The sequence below is a fragment of the Pipra filicauda genome, unplaced genomic scaffold, assembly GCF_003945595.2.
Source record: "Pipra filicauda isolate LSUMZ 115617 unplaced genomic scaffold, ASM394559v2 scaffold124_size2119055_pilon, whole genome shotgun sequence".
Classification (NCBI taxonomy): Eukaryota; Metazoa; Chordata; class Aves; order Passeriformes; family Pipridae; genus Pipra; species Pipra filicauda.
This window is the reverse complement of record NW_024103707.1, coordinates 1546699-1570951: the sequence shown is the minus strand read 5'-3', so window position 1 is coordinate 1570951 and position 24253 is coordinate 1546699. Positions and strand designations below refer to the sequence as shown.

Here is a 24253-nt window from a genome sequence, read left to right as displayed (position 1 = left end):
TGCAGGGGCCTGTGGCTGGGGATGCTCCCAGCCTCTGGGCCACCTGAAGCCTCACTCCCTTGTCCCCAGATATTTTAAGGGAGTCTTTCATCTGGTGAAGGTATGAAGTTAAAAGCTAATCAACTGCCCAGGGAATGAGGCAGTTTGGCTGCTAAACAAAGAAGGGCTGTCTGCTGTCAGATGCAGTCCAAGATTTCTCAAAGGGGCAACAAAAGTGCTTTATTCCCATAGGATGTGAACCTTCGTTCCCTGGTGGCTCCTGGCACCCCCAGCTGGGACAGGAGAGGTCACTTTGGTCCTGCTCAAACCAGCCTTTGCTGTCCCTCTGGAGCAGTCTGCTCTCATTAAACGAGCTGTGGCGATTAGTCACAGAATAGTGAAAAGGAGTGTTCAAGACACGAGGAGCATCCTACCTGGTGAGTCACCAACATCAGCTGTAAATGGGGCTTTTTCTTCTGTCACACAGGGGGTGGGGAACCTGTTGCTTATCACAGTTTCGTGGATTGGAAAAGAGAGTTAAATGTGTGCTTTACAGAAAAGCAGGCAGGCTAAGATAATTCCTGCAGGCTAAAAAGCACCTGTTTGCACTAAGAGTTTCACAAAGCCTGATTGAATATTCAGAAAGATCTTAATTTAATGACTTGAGAACAAACAGTTCTGTAATCTTTAATTCATTTCTTTTGAGTTCTTGTTACAGAATGTTTGGGCAAATGCAAATTAATTCTCCTTTCTGCCTGCTGCTATCTCCTATGTAACTGCACTGCAAGGGAAACTGTCAGGGCTACTTTTATCTTCCTTACATGGGTCTTGATACTGTGTGAATTTTATCATTAAAAAAACACAAGTCAAACAAACAACAAAACAACTAAAAAAAACCCCAACCACATTTTACAATTTTCATAAAATATTACTGTACTCAAAATGAAGTGTATCACAACTGACGAGGTTGTTTCCAGAGACTAGTAAAATCAGCCCATTTTGGCATCAGTGAATTGCAAAAACAGGGAAAATAAATAGCCTTCATCATTAGCACAATCATTAACAGCAGAGATTTATCAAATTGGAGGTGATCTGGGCTTAGCTGTCTTATTCCTCCTTCTGTATCCTTTTTCCCTTTACTGTAGATCTTTCTTGCATTTCCTTTACTGAACTTTCTTGCTGGATGAAAATGCTGGAAACATGCCACCTTCTGTTCTTTTCAGCTATTGCACAGTCCAAAGAAAATTTCCAAACTCTCAAAACTTGTGTAAGATGAGTGCTCATCCACGCATGGGTACACACACACGCATGTAAACCTACATATGCATACATCTCTTAAATCCCTCTGAACTACCAAAATCTCTTTATTCACAGACTTTTCTTTACCTACACTATTTGCACTCCAGCTGTAACAGTAAACATGCTCACTAAAGAGTTTTCAAGGAAACCAGAAATTAGACCAATTCTGACTACTGTTGCTGGAAAGTAAAGTGGGAGAAGGAAGGTGATATTTCATCCACTCTCTCTTTAGCGATGGTGCTGGATGAAGATCTGTATCTGCTTTTTTAAATTCTTATCCTCAGCTCCTTCACCTCCAGGTGTACACCCATATGTACACACTTTGCTTCAGAGCTGCTGTTGGGAAATCTCACTCCTCTCATTTCACTGATGCAGGGATGCTGAACAACCAGGATGCTAGGGCACCCTGGGTATCCCCACTTGCGCATAACCACAAAAAACAGTGGTATGGGGAGATCAAAACACAACTACAGCCCCACAGTTTTACTTCTTGACTTTTAACCTGAGTTTTTGTCTGGCTGACCATTCCCCCCCCTAAAAAAAAAAAAAAAACACCCACTAGGGAATTCCTTATGCAACTACCCTTCCACGAGTTTATCCCTGTATCTTAGTCTTCTCTTATTCTAAATAAAACCCAACACTATGGGTGTGAGCAGATTCCTCTGCATAGATTTTCCTAGCCATATTTCCTCTCCAGCCATTTAAGGAGTCTCCATAAGTAAAGATAAACTTGGACTTTGGCAAGGCCAGGCTGACTCTCCAAACTCCAGGGTATGAGAAACATTTTATTTTCTTTTCTCTAGCCACTAGCAAGGAACACACTTCTTTCTAATCAGCTAGGGCTGTGTTCTGAGGTCCTAGCTTCTTTTCACTGGGGACTCCTGCAGTGGAAAAACAGGAGATAGTTCTGTGTTAGGTGATTAAAAAAAAAAGTGAAGAGTAGCCCCAATGAGCGAGGGCAGGGGGATGTACATAACCACATAAATGGTGTTCGTGGGTCACCTTGGCAGGCAGATACGGAGGCAGTCAGAGTACATCTCTCAGGGCTGCAGAAAAGGGAGGAATGTCTTTTGCTTTATCTCAGTTTGCATGAGGAGTGTTTTCCTAAGCACATAGCTGCATTCTTCTGTACCTACCCTATACACATTATCTTGTTTTTATATGGTCTTGGACTGCTCTGTTGAAGCAGATCCTGCCTGTCTGACTCCTTAGAGAGTGCGCTTTCAGATATCTGAGTTGCAGATAGGGTTACTTATTCTTTAAGAGCATGGTAAATATAATTAAACCAGTCTTTATTTTTACTATAACCCCCACATCAGAAGGGCTATTTGCAGATTGTAAAGAAAAATAAGTAGTAAGGGTAAAATAAATACCCTCAGAAGGATTTATTTTGTCTCTTAACCTCAAAGATACAAGTTATGACAGAAGCCAAAAACCCTCTCTGCCTATTCCTGTGGGTCAGAAATGTGTTAGCATTCCTAAACAGCTGATCTTATATCACAATACCTTAAGGCACTTTAATTCCTATTAGAAGTAGAGTTAGTCCTTTGCCTACTGTGAAATACAGAGAGCTTAAAGATGGTTTAACATAATCTTTCCCCCTCCCTTATAGTTATAAGTGGAATCTAGCCGGAACAGAGAATAAGGGCCCCACATTTTCAAGGCATCTATTTTCCCAGATAAGCTCTTGACTTGCTGAGAGTGGGAAGAGTGTGTTGCAGTAAATCAAAAAGTCCATAAGGCATGGAGTGGGGTCAAGCTTCTGACTGCAATATTAACTCCAGAAAGGACTCAAAAGAGATAAGCCTTGTTCTTGGCAATAAACTGTAGTGGTCAACAAAAACCATTTCATCTTGCCTTCCAGGGTCTAGTGCCATGAGGCTGATGCAACTGAGCAGGGCAAGGTGTTCATGACTCTGAACTGTTCTACCAACTGAGAGTGCATTGACTTTGTAAAAACCTACCCTTAAAATATGGCATGAACAGCACTGCCTTTGCTGCTGCAATTTCTTGCAAAATGATAGACGAGACAATAGGACAAAAAGCTGGATAGAAACCTGGACTTGCATCTAGACAAGATGGTTTTGGAGACAGTTGAGTAAAGGCTGTGATGCCAAGAGGTGGCCAGCTCTCAGTATCCCGAAGTGAATGCCACCAGAGGTGTCTCAAAAGAGATACTTGATTCTGTACTGCCAGTGGGTCCCCTGGGACTTGCTTAGGCAGTATTATTCTATGTTTTTCTTTTTTTTTTTCCATACAAGTGTTTAAGCACTCCTTGAAGCAGACTGGGATGGGGTCCCTCCACTCAGATAACCCAAATTGCTTTTTAAACCCCACTAGCTGTATTGAAGGAGCTTGGATCCGCAGCACATGTACGAGCAGCTTGCACTGAGGAGAACCACCTGAGGGAGTGGGAATCCGGAGCTGACTCCCCTTTACTACTAGTACAAGTCTGGGAGGCACAAAGGGGTTTCAGAAAGCCGGACTGGGAATTTCACAGTTCTCCCTGAAAGCTTACTCCCACAGTGGAGAGCACAGCTGCCCGCTGGATGGCACCAGGGCTCCGTACGTATGTGCACGCTCCCCTTCAGCCTCCCTGACTCTGTCCTATCCATCACTGCTCTAAGTGATGCTTTTCAAACAGACACAGCAAGACTCTGCAAGCAAAATGATAAGGAGAAATTACAGATGTGAAAGCTATGCCTGAAGATGCAGGATGCTGTTACGGCTAATATTTTCAGAGGGGCAAGTGATTTTTATGGTGTGTTACCAAGATGGAATATTCTACATAGTACTTTATATTCCTATCCATACAAGCTGCTATTTCAGAATAATCACATACAGAATAATCAGAGGTGTGGAATGCACTTTTTCTAACCATATGATAGAGGGAAAAACATTTTTTTTAAAAAACTATGTTGTTCCAAATCTTCCTTCTTGCTGCTTCAAGCTGCAGTAACAGCAGTATATAGATGCTGCAGGTTGTGCAGATTCTGGCTGCAAGATTCTGTCTTAAAGTATATTAACATCCCACATATGATGCAGGTCAGAGGCATTGATGCTGCCACAGTGAGACAGTGCTTTTTTGCACCTCAGTGGAGAATACATGCAAAAACTTATGGTGGATATTTATAGAATAATGTACAAGTAAATGCTGTTAATACTCTTCTCCACAGCCACTGAAGCTGGACTTGCTGCTAAATGTACATCTGTAGTGTACTTACCAAAGCCAAGAAGCTTTATGAAGTCATCAAAGAAAGGGGAGGTGTTTGGAAATTTAGTGATCCGTTACATTATGTTGTAATTTGTAATGATGTCTCTGATGACTGTTCATTTATTTATTTGTCATTGCTCAGGCAGAAGTGTAAGAGCCCATGTAATAGGAGCCAGCCTCAGATTTGAAGAAACTGCTGCTGGTGGCAGCAAGGGATGAGAAAAGCCTGCAAGGCAGAACATAGCAGCCCAAGACTGAGATGCTTGGTAAGGGCCAGCCTTGGCAGCCCATGCCATGTATCATCTGGAGAAGGAGCCTGCTTCATCATTTAGATGGCAGAGGCCAGTGGGCTCCAGGTGCAATACTAGATGGTGTCCAAGCCCAGGAACAGCATAAGCAAGCAGGCAGTTAGATCACAGATCTGGGCTTCTATCTGAGGCTCAGAGTGTCATGGGCACTGACTCTTTCAAACCTGCTGTTTATTTCTTCTACCTCATTGATCCAGAGTGACACCACAGGCACACCCAGTGCAGGTAGAAGAAAAGCTAAGACTGATGCCCAGATGTGAATGGCACCACCTACAAAACCTCTCTAGCCCCCAACCCTGAAGAGGGGAGAGAAGAGTGGCATTCACAGCAGGCCAGGCTACTGTCAGAGGTAACAGCAGGATCCTGCTGGGACCACAAGCTGAACCTGAAGAAAAGTGTTTTTAGACCACATCCTGATGTGAGTGAAAATTTGTTTTCATCATTCCAAAATCAGGTCAAAATTGAGCATGATGGGTCTGAAAATGTGTCCCACATCATAAAAATAAATATGTCATAGTTTAACCGCATCCAACGACTAGTACCAGACAGCTGCTCACTCGTTCCCTCTGCATCAGGATAAGGGAGAAAATTGGAAGACTGAAAATGAGACACTGGGAAGAAAAATTCCAAACATTCCTCACTTCCTTCCTCCTTCCCCCAGCTTTATATGCTGGGCACGATGCCATATGGTATGAAGTGGAATATCCTTTTGGTCAATTGGTGTGAGCGGTCCTGGCTGTGTCCCTCCTTACTTCTTCTGCACCCAAAGCCGACTCACTAGTGGAGTGGTGTGAGAACCAGAAAAGGCCTTGACTCTGTTACATCACTGCTCAGCAGTAACTAAAACATCTGTGTTATCAACAGTGTTTTCAGCTCAAATCCAAAACTCAGCCCCATACCAGCTACTCTGAAGAAATTAAATCTATCCCAGCCAAAACCAGCACAACATCACAGAACATGTAATCACTTATTAGCAGGGGCAGATCCATGTTCCTTTCAAGATGTGTTGACTAAATAAATGAAAACATCCTTTGTGTTCACATTTTGTTATAGTTTCACCTTTTTTTCTGTAGGTACAATGTAATGTAAACTGATCATCTGGGCAGGGTGTGTCTGACCCAAGTACCATCAGAAGGGCTTTGGGGACCTGGTCTCTTTCTGAAAGCACCAGTAGTCCCCTCTGCATCTAAGCCACTGAGAGGGCAGCTGAGCTGACTTCTTTTGTGTCATTCTGCTGGAGATGGTTTTCTGTAAAACTGGGTTAGCAAGAGGGAAGATTCCTGCTACATCCTCCATTTCCTCCTGTATCTGTGCCTGACAGTACAAAGAGGCACATTATTCACCCAAATAGCTGCCTAAAAAGCTGAAGGTCACAAAGAATCAGAGCTCTATGGCAGAAGGAAGACTAAAGATATATTACCTGAATAACTGTCCCACGGAGCTGCTACAAAAGTCATCCAGCCTTTACCCCTCTGTACCAGAAGAGCAGATACCCTGCCTGCTGCACAGGGGGGTGCAGCTCCTGAGATTGAAATATGCTATCCGTGAGCAGCTTCTCCTTTACAATAAAAACAAAACTCTTCTGATACTCATATCTCATCTTCTTTCCCCTTTATCTTTGTCTTTGTGTTTCATCCTCCAACATTAAAACCAAGGGATTAAAAATAGTAGGGCAGGTTCGATCTGCTAGTGGAGCTGACCTCAACTTGCTTGAGTGTAATGGACGAGGGAGCTGAGCCTTCTCTCAGCTGGGGGGAAGAAATGCTTTCTGGTGTCCATGCTCTTCTGAGTTACTGGATGAAATTAATATTTTAGATTTAATTTGCGGATCAGAATAAGGCAGGATGTCAGTGGCAGATAGGCACATGGCTAGCCGTGGTTGTACATGGTATGGGGGTTTTTTTCTCCTTTAGTGTGGTTATGAAGCATTTTCTAATATAATTGTGGAACCATTTGAAACCTTAGAGTGTCTCCCTTTAGCAAATCAGGAAATGCAAGGAATGAAGGTCAGTAAGAGTTATAAATTACATCTCTAAATTTTTCCTGCACAAAAGACTGGTTTTCCTTGATTTCATGATATGCCTCCACATTCACAGAACCAGATGTGTAATGTTTTTTCTTACTCTTCTCAGCTACTTAAGATTTTAGCTTTTGACACTGATATGTTCAAGATGCCTTTTGCTTTTTTTAACTTATTCTCACCTTTTGCTCCCATGAAAAGGAGAAGAATTCCCTAAAAAGACAATTATGTTCATTACAGTCTAGAAAAATGGACAAGTTGGGAAAGACCAAATTATTTGAAATACATTAATTTTTGTAGGTATTTTGTATTTGTTACAGTTGGTAACAAGGAAAAGTTAGGATTTCTTTGTGTTTTATCCTGAAATTGAAAGAAAAAAAAAAGGAAAACCACAAAGGATGGTTTTGAGAACAAGGCTCTAGACAGAGTTTCAGGATGTTTGACTACAACGGCAATAATCTAAATACCCTGTATTATTTAGGCCAAGTTGTTTTATTCCTCATTTCAAGGAGCTCTGTGTTTTCACTGGGGCTGAGAGAGTCACTTGCATGCTCAGACATCTCTTCCCCTCCTGGCTATGACCAGTTCAATGGCTTTTTCTCTCAGCAGGGCTGTCGCTGATATATTTACTAATTTGACCTACAGTTCTTAAAGGTGCCAAAAGCACTGAGATTCTGAAAAAGGTAGTTTACTAAAAGAACAGGATGCCTTATTGCAGTAGGGTGAAATATTATGTCAGTAGTATAATGCAATGATTGCTTGACCTAAAAGAATCCCATAGTCTTTCATAGGTCACTTTTGCAATATATTAAATTTCCAGAAGCAGTGCTGGTTTTGAACATCTTTTCACAAATATTTTTATTTTATTTTATTTTGACACTATGTTAAGAAAATCACAGAATTTAGCCTACCCATTGGGAGAATGAGGGTGAAATGAGGGAGAAACCTATGAGAAAAAACTAAGGTTGGTTGCTTAATCCTCCTGAAATCAAGCCTCCTCAGATAGAGCAGAAAAATCCCATGGATATATTGTTTTTCCTCTTTTAAACAGATCCTTTTTTTTCAGTAGATACACTTAGGAGCACTGAACGCAGAACATTTAAAGAAATTTGGTTTAATGGCAAAAGCAACTACAACCTAGTTATCTTCTTAATTCATGACTGATTATTGTAAGAAAAAAATATATACTTTTAATCTACAATTTCAATTTACATTGACACTAAAGAGAAGCTATCCTGCTGTTAAGAGGACCTTTTCAAATTAGACCACTTCATGGTCTGCTGTTGAAAAAGGATTTCAAAATCTAATTTTCTGAAATGTCGGAAGTAAAATATTGCCTTTTATGTTTGTCACAGCTCCCTGCAACTCGGCAAAGAGGTTGTCACCTCAGCACTTATTTCTAAAATATGCTTTGCAAAGCTGTCCTTTGTACCCTTCTGCCAAGCAGAGGTAAAAGAGCGCAGGCCGAAACTGAAAGAAGAGTTTGGTCTTGTTAGTATTTAGGCTGATTAAGGGGAAAAAGGCTTTGAGAAGCTCTCAAGCCAAAGAACAAAAACTACTGCTGGTGCTCAAAACATTGTGAAATCCTGCAAAGTTCCAGCAAAGCTACTGAAAAGAGAGATAACATATACTCAAAATAAAGCAACTCTGTCTCCCCAGATTCGGGGTTCACCAGTTCCTTCTTACACACACATCAACCCTGGGCTGTGCTTTCCACACGCTGTACTGTACTGTGGGTCAGCTGAAGGATCAATAGGTGAAAAGTGGCTGATGAGTAAATAGGAAAGGACTTTGCCTTTAGGAAAAGAACAGGCATATGAGTTATTTTAGGGGGAGTTTTCTGTGTTCTCACCTTCATGCATGTGTTAGAGACCTTCAATCAAGATTGTTTTGGGTTTTTTTTGTTTCATTTTGTTTCATTATCAATATTCCAGTCCTTTGGAATATTTTACATTCTGCCAGAAATCACAATATGAAGAATCTGTGTTACTAGAAAACCAGTGCAATGATCATTTTATACAAGCCCAGAGACAGACCAATCAAGCATAAGGAGTTTTAAGATTCATTGTATAAATGGTTATGTATAGGCTTGCTCTTCTATGATTGTGAGAGACAGTGAGAAATATCCCTATTTAGTTGAAGTTACTGGTTTATGTTTTGGTGGAAAAAAATCTTTATTAGAGGCAGAACACTTCCTTAAAATCGAATATAAAATATTTATGCAATGTATTTCTATGGATAGTTGTTATGTACTCACATATATTTATTCACTTAAGGAAGCAAAAGTGCAAATCCAAGTAAAAACAAATGAAAGCAAAAAACGTAGCTTTTACAATGTGATCTGTGAAAATGTTTAGCTGTGGGTTCATACAAGGCTATTTGTATAGTTGTGCAAACAGACCTCAGACCCTGACAAACAAGCCATCCCGGACAATGGAAAGCCTGCCTCCTCCCCTCTGAAAAAGATGGGCACAGAACAAGATTTTAGTGTGATCTCACAGTGCAAAAGTGCTTCTCCAGTGACTACGGGAGTAGGAAATCCGTGTTGGTTGTGTTTCAGTCTTCTGCAAATTGTTGACTGTTCAGCTGGGAAAACTCCTTATGTGTTTCTCAAGGAATAAGTATTAACCTTGCAGATATTATTTTTTTTCTTATCCTGTATTTTGTCTGTAGAAAAGCAAAGAATCCACTCATAGTTGTTTCTTGTCCTGTTTTAGTGACTCAGTAATTGCATCAGCTCCGACCTTGCATGGCATCAGTGCAAGTTGTAGAAGCAGAACTGTCTCTGAAAATGGCAGGAGCCTTATGCTCCACAGCCACTGCTGCTCTTAATTCCCTCATTATCTCTGCAAGAGTGAGAAGTCCTTATTTTACCAGCTGCAAGTTTAACAAGCCTTTTTTGCTCCCTGTGGAAAGCATGAGCCCTGTTCCCAAGAGGACTTCTTCTTCCACGTCTTTGCCCTGAACATAAACCAGCTTTGTGGTGGAAATCTCTGCTCTTCCTCCTCACCTGGCTTGGCTTGGGAGGCCAAAAGCCCTGAGGAAAATGATGAGATTTTTGCATGGAAATAAATCAGCAGAGGGAATTAGAGGATGTAGAGGGAGGGCAGAGTGAAAATAACTTTGTTCTTGATAGTTCTCAAGTCTGAACTTCTGTAAACATCTCCTAAAGAGCACAGATTTGGACCCTGAGGATCCACAGGTACCTCTCCTCAACTTCTTCCTCCCTCCTGACACCTGAAGTGAGAGTGGAAGCCAGGAGAGGAAGGGTGAAGGAAACTGGCTGTCTCTTGATAAAAAAACCTATGCCTAGAACAGGCAAAACTTAGCTTTTTCTGATGTTAGTTTGAAGTCAGAAACATTCTTCCTGCTACTGCTTCTGACCCTTTCTCTGTCCAGCAATGGACAGAGTGTACTTGCCATCTTTTTTGGTCTCAGAGGGAGCTACCAGACTTGTGGCATGCCTACTATAAAATAGTGAACTGATTTGTTGGCAACTTCTTCTCTTTCCCTACCTCCTTGTCTTGAAAGGAAGGCAAGAGATGTCACTTATGCAGGTGGTGGGGTAAGGTGAAGGTCCCTTCATCTTCACAGTACAACACGCAGTGAGCCCATGCTGTGAGCATGAATTCATGTTACAAATACTGGACTGCCGCTTTGAGGCATCCATTGCTAATAATTAAAGACACAGACTTAAATGTGGTGTATTAAAGGGCAGTTTATCATCAGAACCTGGGAGATAGCCATGTGATCATTTCTGAGACTTGACCTGCCTGTAAATCAGATGGGCATTTTTCCATTCTCATGAGTCAACAAAATTATGTTTGGGAGACAACAATCCAGTAAAGGTTTGTAAAAACGAGACCTGATGAAAGTTTCAGTTTGTTCTTTCATTTGCCTTTGGTCAAAACTGGTTCCTGTACAAACAATTATTCCTCAGACAATTTTTTCCCCTGTTAATCAATATCCTGCCTTGTAAGATATTGTGTCTCTCCTACAGTCTGAAATGCTATCAGCTCATGAGTCATCTTATATGTTTATGCTAAGATGAGACTAATTACCCTCTGGAAATCCCTCTGGCTCGAACATATAGGAAAAATGGGCTGAGTAGCTCAGATAGAGCCATCAATTTTATTTCCACTGAAATTAAAGCAGATGAACGCCTTCAAGCATGACAGATTGAGATGGTGTTGTACAGGTAGATTTCCAGCACAGTTACTTTGGTGCTATATAAACCAGAAGGAGCTTTCTCTCACCTTGCTGGGGTTAAGTAATGCCTGGGGTTAAGTAATGGCATAGAGAACGGCCTTGTCACTTGCATTTGTCCCCACTTAGAAATGCTTTACAGCCTTTCTTTTAGCCACAGTGTCTAGTTTGATTTTGGGATGCCTTTGCATTATTTGTGAAAACTTGTCTCTGCACGTGACTTTTAGTTGCTGTCATGTCAAAGAGAATGGATGAATAATCAAATGGAAGAGAATCTGGGAAGAGAATGGATGAATAATCAAATGTAAAATTGTGTCTTAGTGCAGAATGTCTGTCCCTGGGGTATTAATGTGCACATCACCAGCATGTCCATCATGTTTGGTTGCACCATTTTGCAAGTCATTAATAAATAACCAGGATAGGTAATATTCTTTGCTGCAATGTGCCATCAGCCCATTTCTTACAGCATGGACCTAAACTGACAGTGGCTCTTTGGCATTTCTGTTTTGCAGATATTGTAGAGTTTTCCAATGGAAAGGCTGGCATTGTTCATGAGCTTTTGTTTGCTGCTGTCCGATACACAGCAAGCACCATCGTAAGTACATTTTGTTATCAATTCTTAAATCCTATCCCTTGGAAGAGAAAGTAGGAAATATTCTTTCTCTCGATAGAGAATCAACAAAGCCAGTTTCTTAGATCACTGTAAATTTGTGTAATCTTAAATAGGTAAGAGGTAAAAAGCTTAAAACAGCCCTTTTAAGGCACTTTTAAGGGAAGAGACCTCCACTTAGTAATGAATAATTAAAAATATCCCACTAAAGCATGTTGTTCATTCTGTTATTGCTGTTTGTTCACCTTTTGTTTATGACATGTACTGGATTGAAAAATCTTCGGAAACAATATCTCTGTAACTGAGCTATACATTGCAGAAAGCAAAGGTTTCACTTTTGGGAGAGCTTCAGTGTTTTTCTGTATTTATCCTCTATTTTAGCGGAGACTTACATGTGTTGATACTGGTTCTTTTAGTTGGACAAATTCCTGAGTTTGGGAAATAGGTGTTACTCTTTGAGAAAACCTGTGGAGTACGTTAAAGGTCCTTCAAATTAATCTTTATCTGTAGGGCAGAGGTACAGCAGAAGAGGCTCTTTCTTTGTTCCCATGAGGATCAAATGTTTGCAGGTACTTACCATACTCAGAGGAGAGCTTTGGTGAGATATTTGGGCTGTCAGTTCAAACTTTCTTCCCCTTCCGTATCAGGTAACCTTTGAGGTTATCTCTAGCCCCAAATACTTATTTCTTTTCTGATGATGTTTCATCCAGGTGCAGACTCCTGCCTGCAGCCTGGTGTTGAACTCCGGTGTCCACATCAGCATGAAAACTACAGCCCCACAAAAACTTGATATTGGGGCACCTGTGGGGCATCTTGAGACATACTTCATCATTAGTAAAGCACAATCTTTGTCATCTGTGAAAAAAGTCTTAGTGGAAAGGGGGACTGAGATAGATTTTTTTCCCTGAGGTAATGGGATGTGGGAAACGCAAGGTGCTGAATTTATCAGGTATATGAAATTGAGCATTACATCAGAAAAATAGCGTGATACTTTGAGACTAGATCTGGCCTGGGTCTGGCTAGCTGAGATTATGGGCAGTGTAGGCTAGTGACCATACCTCACTGAGCTATTACATAGGTGAACTTTTAAACAACCAAAGCAACTAACTATACCTCAGGAAAAAAAAATACCTTGAATTTCTGTAGACTATGTCAGAGAGCAAGCATTACTCTCTATTTTCCATATGTGAAGTTAGGTCTTGTGTGACCTTTTGCTAGAACCAACAGACTCTGAGTGAATGAAATTAAATATCCATTTTATTCCCTGATTGCTATACCCCACCATTTATTTTATACATTTAAGAAAGAAGAAACATTATCTTAAAAAAGTAAAAAAGAGAAAGTTCAGCCAACCCATTCTGATAATAGCAAAATCATTTACCTTTCATTTTAGAATTCTTTTGCAGAATAATAATTTTCCAAAAGCAGCTTCCTTGAACTGAGAACTATTCTCTGTGTATGTGACATTATATGTGAAGAGTCATGACATGACTTTTGACATAGTTCTCTGATTTTTATGTGTAAAATATCCTGGGAAAAAATGAGAGCAAGAATAATGATCTACATTTTAATGGTCATGAAATTAATTGCTAAGAAGCACCAGAGCAGAGTTTAGAATAAAGGAAAGTAATAAAGAGAAAAAAAGAAATCCTAACCAGTTTAACCTCCAGCTCAACCCTTCCCAGGGCTGTGGTCTTACCTTCTGTGGTCTCTCATTTCCTGCATTTCACAGTGATATTGCAATGAAGATCAGCTACTTGTAACCCCATACACATGGTTAGATAGGAAATTGATTTCTCCTGACATATTAAAGCATAAGCTGTCATAATGTAAGTGCTAATACACAAAGATACATAACTTTGTAACATTAAATATGTATTTATGAATATGTATTCATTGTCTTTCAATGCATGGCCTCATTTTGTTTAAGAAATTCGAGTTTGTAAAACTTCGTCTGAGTTAAACCAGGCTATAAATTGAATAAGTGGTCCCTGGGACATGTTGCAGGTTTTTTTCTCTCCTATGTATAGGGACTGATGTTTTGTAGGAGTTAAATGTGATAGTTCAGAATTTGGGGATCAGTTGAGGAGAAACTGTCTATTTTTAACCTCTATTCTGACTAACAAGGGCAATAGATCAGTTGATCTCCACAATTCCCAAACTCAGCTATTCTGTGAGTGTCTGCTATTTTCTTTAAAATTTGTACTGATTGGACAATCACTGAGCATACTGGAAAATCTGTTTGTCTGCTGTTTTAGATTTCTTATTACTGCTCCAAATGTGGTACATTTGGGCACATACGAGACAATAACAGTTCAAGTCCACGGAGCACAGAGTCCTGTGCAAGTTACTGCGTACTTCAAAGATGAGCTTAAAAATCAGCTGCTATCAGACAGGATCATCTTTAACCTTAACCAAAATAATGACTACCAGGAGATGAAAAAAATAATGGTGAGTCTGCCATCACAGTGATGTACATTTTTTTAATTAAGTGATAAAAAGCACATAATTTGTACTAGGAATAGGTTGGGACAGAGATAACACTGATTCCTAGAGACACATGGTAGAACACCATTTCCAGTGACAGTTGCACCATATTCACCCAACCAGCTAATAAAAGAACACCTAATGGAATTGAAGTGGTGGTTGTAAGTGCGCTTTTGTGCCCAAATAACAAGCTCAAGATTTTGCCACATGGTGATAAAATAAGTTCAGTTTAATTGTTTTATCACTGTTGTTCTGCATCACTTAAACTACGATTGCATTCATATCTTCGACTTACTACTGGCCATGTTACAAAACCGGAGAAGCCTTTAAAAATGTGTTGTCTCTCAGAACAAAGCCTGTGTTGCTTCTGCAAGCTCTTAAGTGGATTAGTTCTTTACATCCTGCATTGCATCATTTGCTTCTGCCATGATTCTTTGAAGTCTGGCAGGATTGTGTTCAGTAGCACTGGTTTGGGCTAGTTGGTTGGAAAACAGCACAGCAATACTTAGTTTAGCTCTGATCAGTTTCCCCCAAAGCTAACAGCTGAGCTTTCAGATCAGGTTCCTGTTGAGGGTGATGTTTAGAAGCATCACATAAAACTGCATGAAGTAAAGCACCAATCTCACAGACAAGATTTTAGCATAATACGGATTACAGGATACATGGTGACTGGAACTCAACAAGCATGTAAATTGAAGAAAAGTCACCAGGCTTGAGTTATTGCCATTGAACAGAAGGAAGTGTATTTCTATGATGGAAAATAAAGGATTAGATAGTATCTATACTTTTAAAGAAATATTCATCTAGGAAGAAAGATATAACCCCCAGTGAGAAAGATATAATTGAGAATCTTCTGTCGAATGGTGCTAATAAAATTATTTAAGCACTTCAGGTGTTTTGGGGCCTCATCTATGTGGCCCCAAAGTCAACAGGCTCATCTCTGACTCTGTGGATTTTTCCCTTTTGTCCTCTTCAGGTCAAGCCAGGGACTCTACAACAGAACCTGTTCAAGAAGAGTAATCAACCATATGTTCTGCTGGTCACTGAAAGCAGGGAGCTTCCTAAGGCCGTTCAGAGCATTCGCATCCTCCTGTCCTCCAAGAAAGGCTACATTTTTATTCAAACAGACAAGCCTATATACACACAAAGTTCCAAAGGTTAAAATACAAATGCTGCATTTTGAATGTTGAATATAGATGTTACAAGGGCATGATTAGAAAAAGCAACAATGACTTGATCCTTCCTGCAGCCAGGACTTCTGCAGGGTCTGCACTGTACATTGTAGCAACCCTTGTGGAAATGCCACTGGAGCCAAAGAGTCATTCTAACAGGAGCCAGACAAAATCTGCTCTTTTTTGTTCAAAAAGCTTAATGACAACATTCCTTTGGCAAACAAATTTGTGAGAAACCTGCAAAAAACCAAAACTCATATTGGTCCTGCTTGCGCCACCAGCAATGTGTCCTTTGCTCTTTAAGACCACAACTGCTTTCTTACCTAACAATTTTATTAAGTAATAAGAGATGGAAGTAAACAGAGTTCTTGAGTTTGGTTTCAGGCCTCAATTGCAGAATGAATATAAAAGTGAGTAATTTTCAGGACTTGCTTCAAGAGGTTTTCTGGTCAGGTAACATGCAAAGCCTGTGGGAGAATGCAATTCTTTTTTGAAATTTCTCAGACTTATTTTCATTAAAAGAAATTCAGTAAATACTAAATTCAATAAATACCAAATTCAGTAAATCATTTTACAGCTTGTAATAATTACTCTCTAGAAAGGCCAAAAAAAATTTGTGACTGTATTTATTCTTCTGTTAAACAGTAAAATACAGGATCTTCATTCTGGACAATGCTATGAGGCCAACAGATGACACGGTTACAGTTGCTGTGCTAGTAAGTATGCAAAAACACTGTTGATGAGTTCTTCTTCAACACAGGAAATATGAATAACTTGCACAAAAGATGTAAGAGCAAAACTATAGCTTTGACTCCTCTCAGTATTTACATATAGTAAGATACTTCTGGTTGGTTTTGGCTGATATCAGGAGCATGGAGGGAAACATGACGTGAATATTAAAGTAGGAAAGTCAGAGAAGAATTTTCTCTTCCATAGGACTAGTATACGAACTTGAACTTTTGGATGTAAATGTTTGACACCTGGTGCATAATTTCATGTTTACTTTCTCTGTCTCAACAGAATTCAAAAGGAATGGTGGTTAAAAAGTCAGATCGGAAAATAAAGGCAGTGTTCAGTGAACATTTTGAAATACCTGACGTTGCTGAGTACGTTATTGCTGTGCCTTGTGTATGAAAACCTGTAGATTAAGATTTTTAACTGCTGAATTGCTAGAATTACTTTTCAAAATTGTCGTTCTCTCACCATAGGGCAAAGATTGAGCCTATGGTTAATATCTTTTTACCTTTAAGCACCTCATCTTGGAGACTTGAGTCCAGAATTTAATGTTAATATGCTGTAATTAGCAGCATGTATCCTGATAAGGGAAAATTAAAAAAACTGCGTAAATATCTGCTCCAATGCATGGCTTCATTCAAGAGAGCACTTCTGCAAGAGCTTAGTTTGCAAAGTGTCGTTAATTATATCTTAATTATTAAATATTAATCATTTTAGGTCAGGCTTTTACTTAATATTCAGTGTATTCTTGCATGCTAAGTTGATTCTGATATCACAATGAATATAAGCTATAGGAAATATTTGATGAGTGCTCTATTTCTGAGGACTTTCAAAGGTAATACATGTTACATGTGGTTTGCAAATATGTTATCTTGTACTTCCTCGTACAGTTATTTTGAGTGTTTTCTAGGACATTTGGAAATATGTTGCTGGCTCCTCCTAGCAAAGAGAAATCCATTAATAAATTAGTTTAGGATGAGATCAAAGTAAGGAAAATATTAGTGTTTAGCGATAATTTATATATTGGCATCATCAAATATCTGAGGAATCCTAATTAACTATTTTCTGCTGAATCTGAACTTTAGGCCTGGAACTTGGAAAATCAAAGCCTGGTTTCACCAACACGAAATGTCTAATGTTTCCGCTGAATTTGAAGTTAAAAAATATGGTAAGAGAATATTAAATTTTCATTTCAAATATATGAAGTTACCACTATGTGTTAAAAGATATACTACAGTGATTAAACCTGGCTCTACTTAGGTAGTAAGGACAAATTTTACAGTGTTTCTGTGCATCATTGCTATCTCTGATGCACAGAAGGAAAACTCTGGTTTTGTATGGCTTCCACTTGTATTTGAAAAGAGAAACACCTTTAGTTATATACAGATTTAGTATCTTTTTTAACACTTTTTTTACATTTTTCACCAAACATTGTAAGGGCTCTCCTACTGCAGAAAAAAAAAGAATGAGATGAGCTCCCTTTTAAAGTCATTGCAATTCCCCTAAAGTTTCCAGCGAAGACTACGATGAAAAAAAACCTGCCTGTTTTCTCTCAGTAGAATTCAGTCTGGAAGTTTATGAGAGTTCCTATACTCAAAGAAGGTTTTTTTGAGCAATGGTAAAGGTACTGTGGGAAAAGTAAAAATGTAAAAATTTAACTATTTGGGTTAAGAAATTGCTTGATTTATTTGCACTGAAATTATGCCTTCTTGTAAAAGTTAGTGTGGGTTTGTTATTTTGTTGGGGTTTTTTTCTTAAAGACAAAAGAAAACCTCGGGATTGTATGAAAATCTCAGTTTAAGAAAACTGGTTTTGCCTTAGGTAGCGAATGTAACAGAATAGTGGAGACTACTGCATCCTCCACAAACACCTACATGCAGAAGCAAATTACCCTGACTATATCTACAGGAGCAAATAGTTTGGCTTTATCAAAGTGACACAGCTGATGCTAGGGATCTCATGTCCACACTCAACCCATTTCAGGGTGGGTTTACTTCAGACCGCTTCTAGTCCAGGGCACTTAATGCCCAGTAGCATTTATCTTCTGGCTTAATTTCATTGTAAATAAATGAATAAATTAATTTTCTGGGCTCAAAGACTGCTCCACTATATGAAGCAAAGCAGAATAAGGGAAGATGATTAGAGATTTGCTTCAATAGTGCACTACTGATTCAAACTAAAACATCCCCTCAATGCAGCTGCATCCTCTCAGTGGGTGTTGCCACATGCCAGGAGTTTAAGATATGTTTGAAACTTGCATGTCATGACCTTTCACCTTCTTTTTTTCATGCAGAACTTCCATCTTTTGAAGTCAAACTCATCCCACTTCAGCCATACTACCACATCTGGAATGAAAGCTTTGTGTTTGATATCGAGGCAAAGTAAGTGTGCTCAGAGTCAGGTTGTTTCAGGAGGCAGATAAGTAGATTGTGAACTTTGCAGCTTCTTCCTTTTTCTTGTCATTAACAGTTAACCCACTTCTGGCTTTACTTGAATCTGACTAATCTTACATATTCTCTGTTTCCACTAATGACTTGAGACAGCAGTGTAAAATTCTACCCGGATTCAAGTCATGGTGATTAAGGTGAGCAAGATTTTCTGAATATTTTAGTTTGCTAGTAAAGGTGACTATTTAGGATTCTCCTCTGTGTTGCTCGGTAAGGTTCCAGGCAAACTGATCACCTGGTTTTCTTTATACTTTTGCTTCTTACATTTAGAAATATTCTAAAGCCACAGATGTGTTATTTAATTCAAGTAGAAATGGATTCAAGTTTGGGTATTTATTTTTTCAAGGCCCAGTGAAGTTTGTTAGCTAGTGCTTGTTTGCAGAAATGTTTCCAGGGGAATAAATACAATTAATCAGAGGAATTTCCATGACCATCACTACACATATGTCTGTTGCTGCACAGTAGTGCAACACTGGTCTGGATGAGACATGGCTACAAGACTGGCCAGACCCTGAGTCAGGGCTCAATGAAAAATAAGTTATACCTGGTCCCATACCAAATTAGAATGGCATCAAACACAGAGTAACTTAGGAAGTCAGAGAGTGAAAAGTTAACCCATCAAAATATTTTTAATAGTTTTGAAGAATCAGACAACTGAAATTGAATATTGGTATTTTTGAGCACAAATTGATAGATCTAAATTTGCTGCACACTGGCGGTGGCTTATCAACATCTTTCAAACCTTCTTGACTGTTGAATTTTCAAGTTTAATAGGAGTCAAAATACTAAGAAACTGCCTGTTGAGAGAATGACTAAATCAGAACTAGATACATTTTTTCTCTTTTTTTCTGAAGAGGAGTAAATTTTATAAATGACAACAGGCATGTGGAAGCAGCTGGTCTTCTTTCATAGTTGGGAGAAATCTATTCAGTTTCAAAGAAGTGAGGAATCTAATTTTTATGTCTTTAAAAATCAGAAATTAATATTTACCAGTACTATCAAACAGAGAAGGGTTTTAGGATATTGTCAAACACACTGGATAGTTGATATGGAAGAATACATCTCCTGAAATAAGGTACTCTGTATTATCTACATAATACTGAATTAGTTATTCTGTTTACTTCTCCCTAGATAGACAAAAGCTCAGATTCATTTCCAGGCAATTTTGATGTGTCAGGGAAGAGCTGACTATGCAGTATCAGCAAGTAGTGTTAGACTGTCACTGAGAACAACTCCTTAAAACAGAAATCAGCACCTCATGGCTTTTGAGGTTGATTCACCATATCCCTTAGCATTCTTTAGCAGAGTTATTGCAGCCAGTACTGTTAAATATATTTAGTGTTATACAGTGGGCAAATTTTTTGTATGGTAACAATAATGCAAGATAGTGGAAAGTGAACAGTTTATATTTTATTACATAATGATTATTTATTTTTGACCTGTAAAGCTTATTGTATCCATTCACTTTTAATATTTTGACCATTAATGGTTTGCAATTATTTTTGAATAATATATAAATATACACGTGACATTGTTGGGAGATATTTTAGCAGAGAAGTTCATTCTTATAACTTACTAATTCTATAGAATAACTTGTATAATTTTATAAAGGTATTTCATTAAGTTTCCTAGGCAAAACCTCTTTGAGTATTGCCTTTTAGAAACATACACATAATTGAATAGTATAAGAATATCTTATTGATAAGTTACCATTGCACAGTTTGTGTCTATCTTAGTAGTTGGTGCAAATGGAAGAGAGAAGACAGTCAATACAGAAGGGAGGAAAGATCTAAGTATAGAAATTTCTAAAGTAATATGCAAATAAGAATAAAAAATCCTGGTCTATACAACCAAAGTTTGAGCCTTTATTAAGCACTGACAATAATTAACCATAGAAGTCATTTGGCTTACAGTAACCTTTAGTTAAATAGGAATTAATTATTAACATTTTTCAGTGGCCAAGGAGGCCAATGGCATCCTGGCCTGTATCAGCAATAGTGTGATCAGCAGGACTAGAGCTCAGCACTGGTGAGGCTGCATCTCAGATCCTGTGTTCAGTTTTGGGCCCCTCATTACAAGAAGGACATTGAGGTGCTGGAGCATGTCCAGAGAAAAGCAACAAAGCTGGTGAGCTGGGGTTGTTTAGCCTGGATAAAAGGAGTCTCTACAACTCTCTACAACTACCTCAAAGGAGATTGTAGTGAGGTAGGGGTCAGTCTCTTCTACCAGGTAACAAGTGACAGGACAAGGGGAAATGGCCTCAAGTTGCACCAGGGGAGATTTAGATTGGATATTAGGAAAAATTTCTTCACTGAAAGGACTTCCAAGCATTTGAACAGGCTGCTCAGGAAGTGATAAAGTTACCATCCCTGAAGATATTTAGAAGACATGTAGATGTGGCACTTAGGGACGTGGTTTAGCGGTGGACTTGGCAGTGCTGGGTTAATAGCTAGACTTTTTCCAACCTTACTGCTTCTATGGTTCTATGTGAGTGCATGTGACTACTGTGGCCATTCATATTTCACCTTGTGTATTTGACTCTAGAAAGCCCTCCAAATTAAGAGCAGCAAATGAATTATTATTTTATTCAAATATTATCCTCATACAGTAGGAACTTTGTCTGCATTTCAACATGATACCAGAGAAATTATTTGAGCCACCTGGTCAGTCAATTAAACAGTTTCAGCTGGGTTCCAAGCCCCAGAGCTTAGTTACCAGTGGCTCAGCTGGTCTATGGCAAGGGCTTGACCTCTTCAATGCAGCACTCCCCAGACAATTTCTGAGACCTTTTTAGGAAGAAGCACGAACCAAGGTCAGCTCAAGGTATTTATGTGACCACTTTGCTGTTTAGTAGAGCGGGGATGGGTTGAGCTCTGCCAGCTGGCTGCAGTAGAACAGCACTGTACTCGTTTAATTTAATTAACCTGGTCCAAACAGAGCACAGTCATTAGATTTGCTACATGGACCCTGGAACTGTATCCAAGTGGAATACTGATCCCCCATTCCCCCTACTTCTTATCTGGGTTTATTTCTAATCTAAATTTATCCCTGACCAGTGTATATCCTGTTGGACTTCTGCTCTCTGCCCTTAACTCTGCTGGTCCTTCCTTCCCCAGCACACCTTGAGGGAGCAGACAGAATCCTATATCCACTTCTTTTTGCTTGGCTGAACTCAACTCTTCTAATCTCCTCTTGGTCACCTGTAATTCTTTATTTGGTTGTATTGAATTACTAGCTTTAATCATGATTGCTTGATACTGTGATATGAAGTAATATCAAATCACTGGCTTTAATTTTAATCCTTTCTAAAATTTTCTCTATTCTATTGCAGCACTCATTTTTGAGTTTATAAACTTCATATATATCTCAATACTCATTAACATACTAATTATTTAAGAAGGTCTTAATAACTGCATATAATTCTTTTGTCTATTGGAAAATGTCCTAGTGGTGCTGCCTGACTTTCACCAAAATCAACATATGTAATTCCTGATAATTGAACTTATTTCTCTGAACTGGCCATGCATGTAATAAAGTTACTTGGTATATTTACTATTGTTTCCCACCGTTATTAGTTCTGGAATTTAATGGAGTTTTCATAAGAGCTGCATCTCAGTTGCTTTCATTGGTATAGATCAGTGCTGCTGATCGGGTCAATTTGAAAGAGGCTTTGTTTAAACAAAAATAAGCCATTACAGAACTGAGATAAAGCAGGATTTCCACAAGCAAAAGACAACACTATGGCCATGACAAGTCTCATGTAGCACATGTAACATCCTCCACTGTGCTGCCAGAGGATTCCATCTGCCGGGGTTTCCTTGAGTAAGGAGCCAGATACATGTCCTACATGCCCTATCCTCTCTCTCCATGACCTATATGCAACGTCCAGGGGTGTTCTGGACAGATACCTGCCTGGCAAATATTTCACTTACAAGTGAACCTTATGCTATACTGCCTCAAACTGTAGGGGAGATGTAGGGTAGAGGGTATCTACTGTACCTAATGCATGTATTAAAATATCAGTAGATAGGATCTGTCTCTGTACATCTTCAGAGGAACTAAATACTTCATATCAGTCCCTCAAATGATCCCTTATTTCAAAAGCTTTTCTCATGAGGTGTCTCATACAAAGGAATTAGCTGTGCATCCAAGCTAAAGAAACTGGATACCTCCCTTGCTCTGTCTGAAGGGGATGAGTTGTGTGAGACCTCACTGTGCAACTAAAGCTCTCGTTAATTCATTAAAAAAAAAAAAGTTTTGTTTACTCTAGTACAAATTTTGTCAGATGGTGTCTCGACATGTGATTCTGCTGACATTATTTACTCCATATATATGTCTGCTTTTGAAATCACTACTTGGTACACAGGTCAGTAAAAGTCTTCATGTTTGAGTTACAAGTGAGTAGGACTAATTTTTGTTTTCAAGGTATTAGTTACAGATGGGATGCCTACAAATATTCCGATTTTATTTCAACATAAAATGATAGGTCTGATTTATGCTTGTTTTTTATTAAGATAAAAATTCACCTCCTTGCTTTTCTTCCTTTCAAAGACACTCTTATGGGAAAGAAATTCAAGGTGCTGCATATGTGCGATTTGGCATCATTGATGAAAATGAAAACAAAGTGTTTGTTCCAGGCCTGGAGCAACAGCTATCTGTAAGTATTCGGTGGAACTATTTTGATTTATTGTACCTAAGCTGAATATTGTCAGAAATTCTGGAAACTTAGAACCCTGCCATACCAGTCATGATATAAGCAACACTTTTTTATTTCTAATGGCAGCAAACCAGTAAAGGGTTGTCACTTTCCCTTTTTTTTGTTTTTCTTTTTTTTTCACTTTTGTTTTAGATTCAAAATGGGAAAGGAAGAGTTACTTTAAATACACTACTTTTGGAAGAGAAATTAAGGAAGAGCATTTCCACTCTGGAAGGGTTTTGTTTATATGTTGCTGTTACCACTGTAGAAACTGCAAGTGAGTACAGTGAGGCTTAGCTGATACAGTCTGTAATATTTATATTGACCTTTCTCTACTGTAATCCTTCGTGTGGGAAATCTTGTGCAACTGGATCAATCTTTGCTGCAAAGCCTGCCTCTTTCATCTGACAGCCTCTTTCATCTGACCCCCTTCTGTACAAAAACTTCATTTTGTGTGGTATTCACTTATCTGAACCCAAATATCCTGACCACTTTAAATGCCCTGTGTGGTCCTGTGTTGTCTTCCATTGCTGCTCCAGAAGTACTCAAGTCTCCTGTGAGTACTGTCCTATGGGGTCTGTCCCACATGAAATAGCTCTGTGAGGATATCTGAGATATCCTAGTCCCTCTGAAGTGGCATCAGACACATGTATGAATGCAAATAAATTAATCCCCATAAGATCTTGTTTACCACTTGCCCTAGCCACCTCCATTCCTTCCATATATATAAATTTATTAGTTGCACTTGATATCTTAGCTTGCTTTGTACCTCAGCAGGCTAAGCTGTCAGGTTAGAGGTAAGGCATATGTATTAGAGCCACAGTGCAATGAAGAGGAGGATCTAACCCTTGTGAGTCCTGTTTGTCCTCTTATGTCCCACAATTTTATTAGACTGTGGTACTTGGCATATGCGCAAGCACAATATAGTCCAAATTGCTTGGTCTTGCTGTTCATCTGGGACATGAGCCTGGAGCATGTCTTCCAGAGTTTCTAATGGTTGCTTGCGATTGTTCTTCTAGGAAACAGATAGTAACAGGTTTCCTGTTACTGGAGCTAACTTCTGGAGCTAACTTCTGAAGC

The 24253-nt window shown here is 39.1% G+C and overlaps 1 protein-coding gene across 1 annotated transcript in view; it reads left to right on the top strand.

Annotated features, from left to right (window-relative positions):
* Positions 1-231: 231 nt before the first annotated feature.
* The window catches only part of LOC113992168 (complement C4-like), a 59694-nt gene continuing 35672 nt past the window's right edge, over positions 232-24253 (top strand). The window contains exons 1-10 of the mRNA XM_027729236.2: positions 232-416; positions 11539-11621; positions 13895-14087; positions 15100-15280; positions 15941-16011; positions 16316-16401; positions 17116-17198; positions 18324-18411; positions 23029-23134; positions 23327-23450. Coding sequence (XP_027585037.1) covers positions 11557-11621; positions 13895-14087; positions 15100-15280; positions 15941-16011; positions 16316-16401; positions 17116-17198; positions 18324-18411; positions 23029-23134; positions 23327-23450 — 997 coding nt within the window. The 5' untranslated portion in view covers positions 232-416; positions 11539-11556. The remainder of the gene's footprint in view (positions 417-11538; positions 11622-13894; positions 14088-15099; positions 15281-15940; positions 16012-16315; positions 16402-17115; positions 17199-18323; positions 18412-23028; positions 23135-23326; positions 23451-24253) is intronic.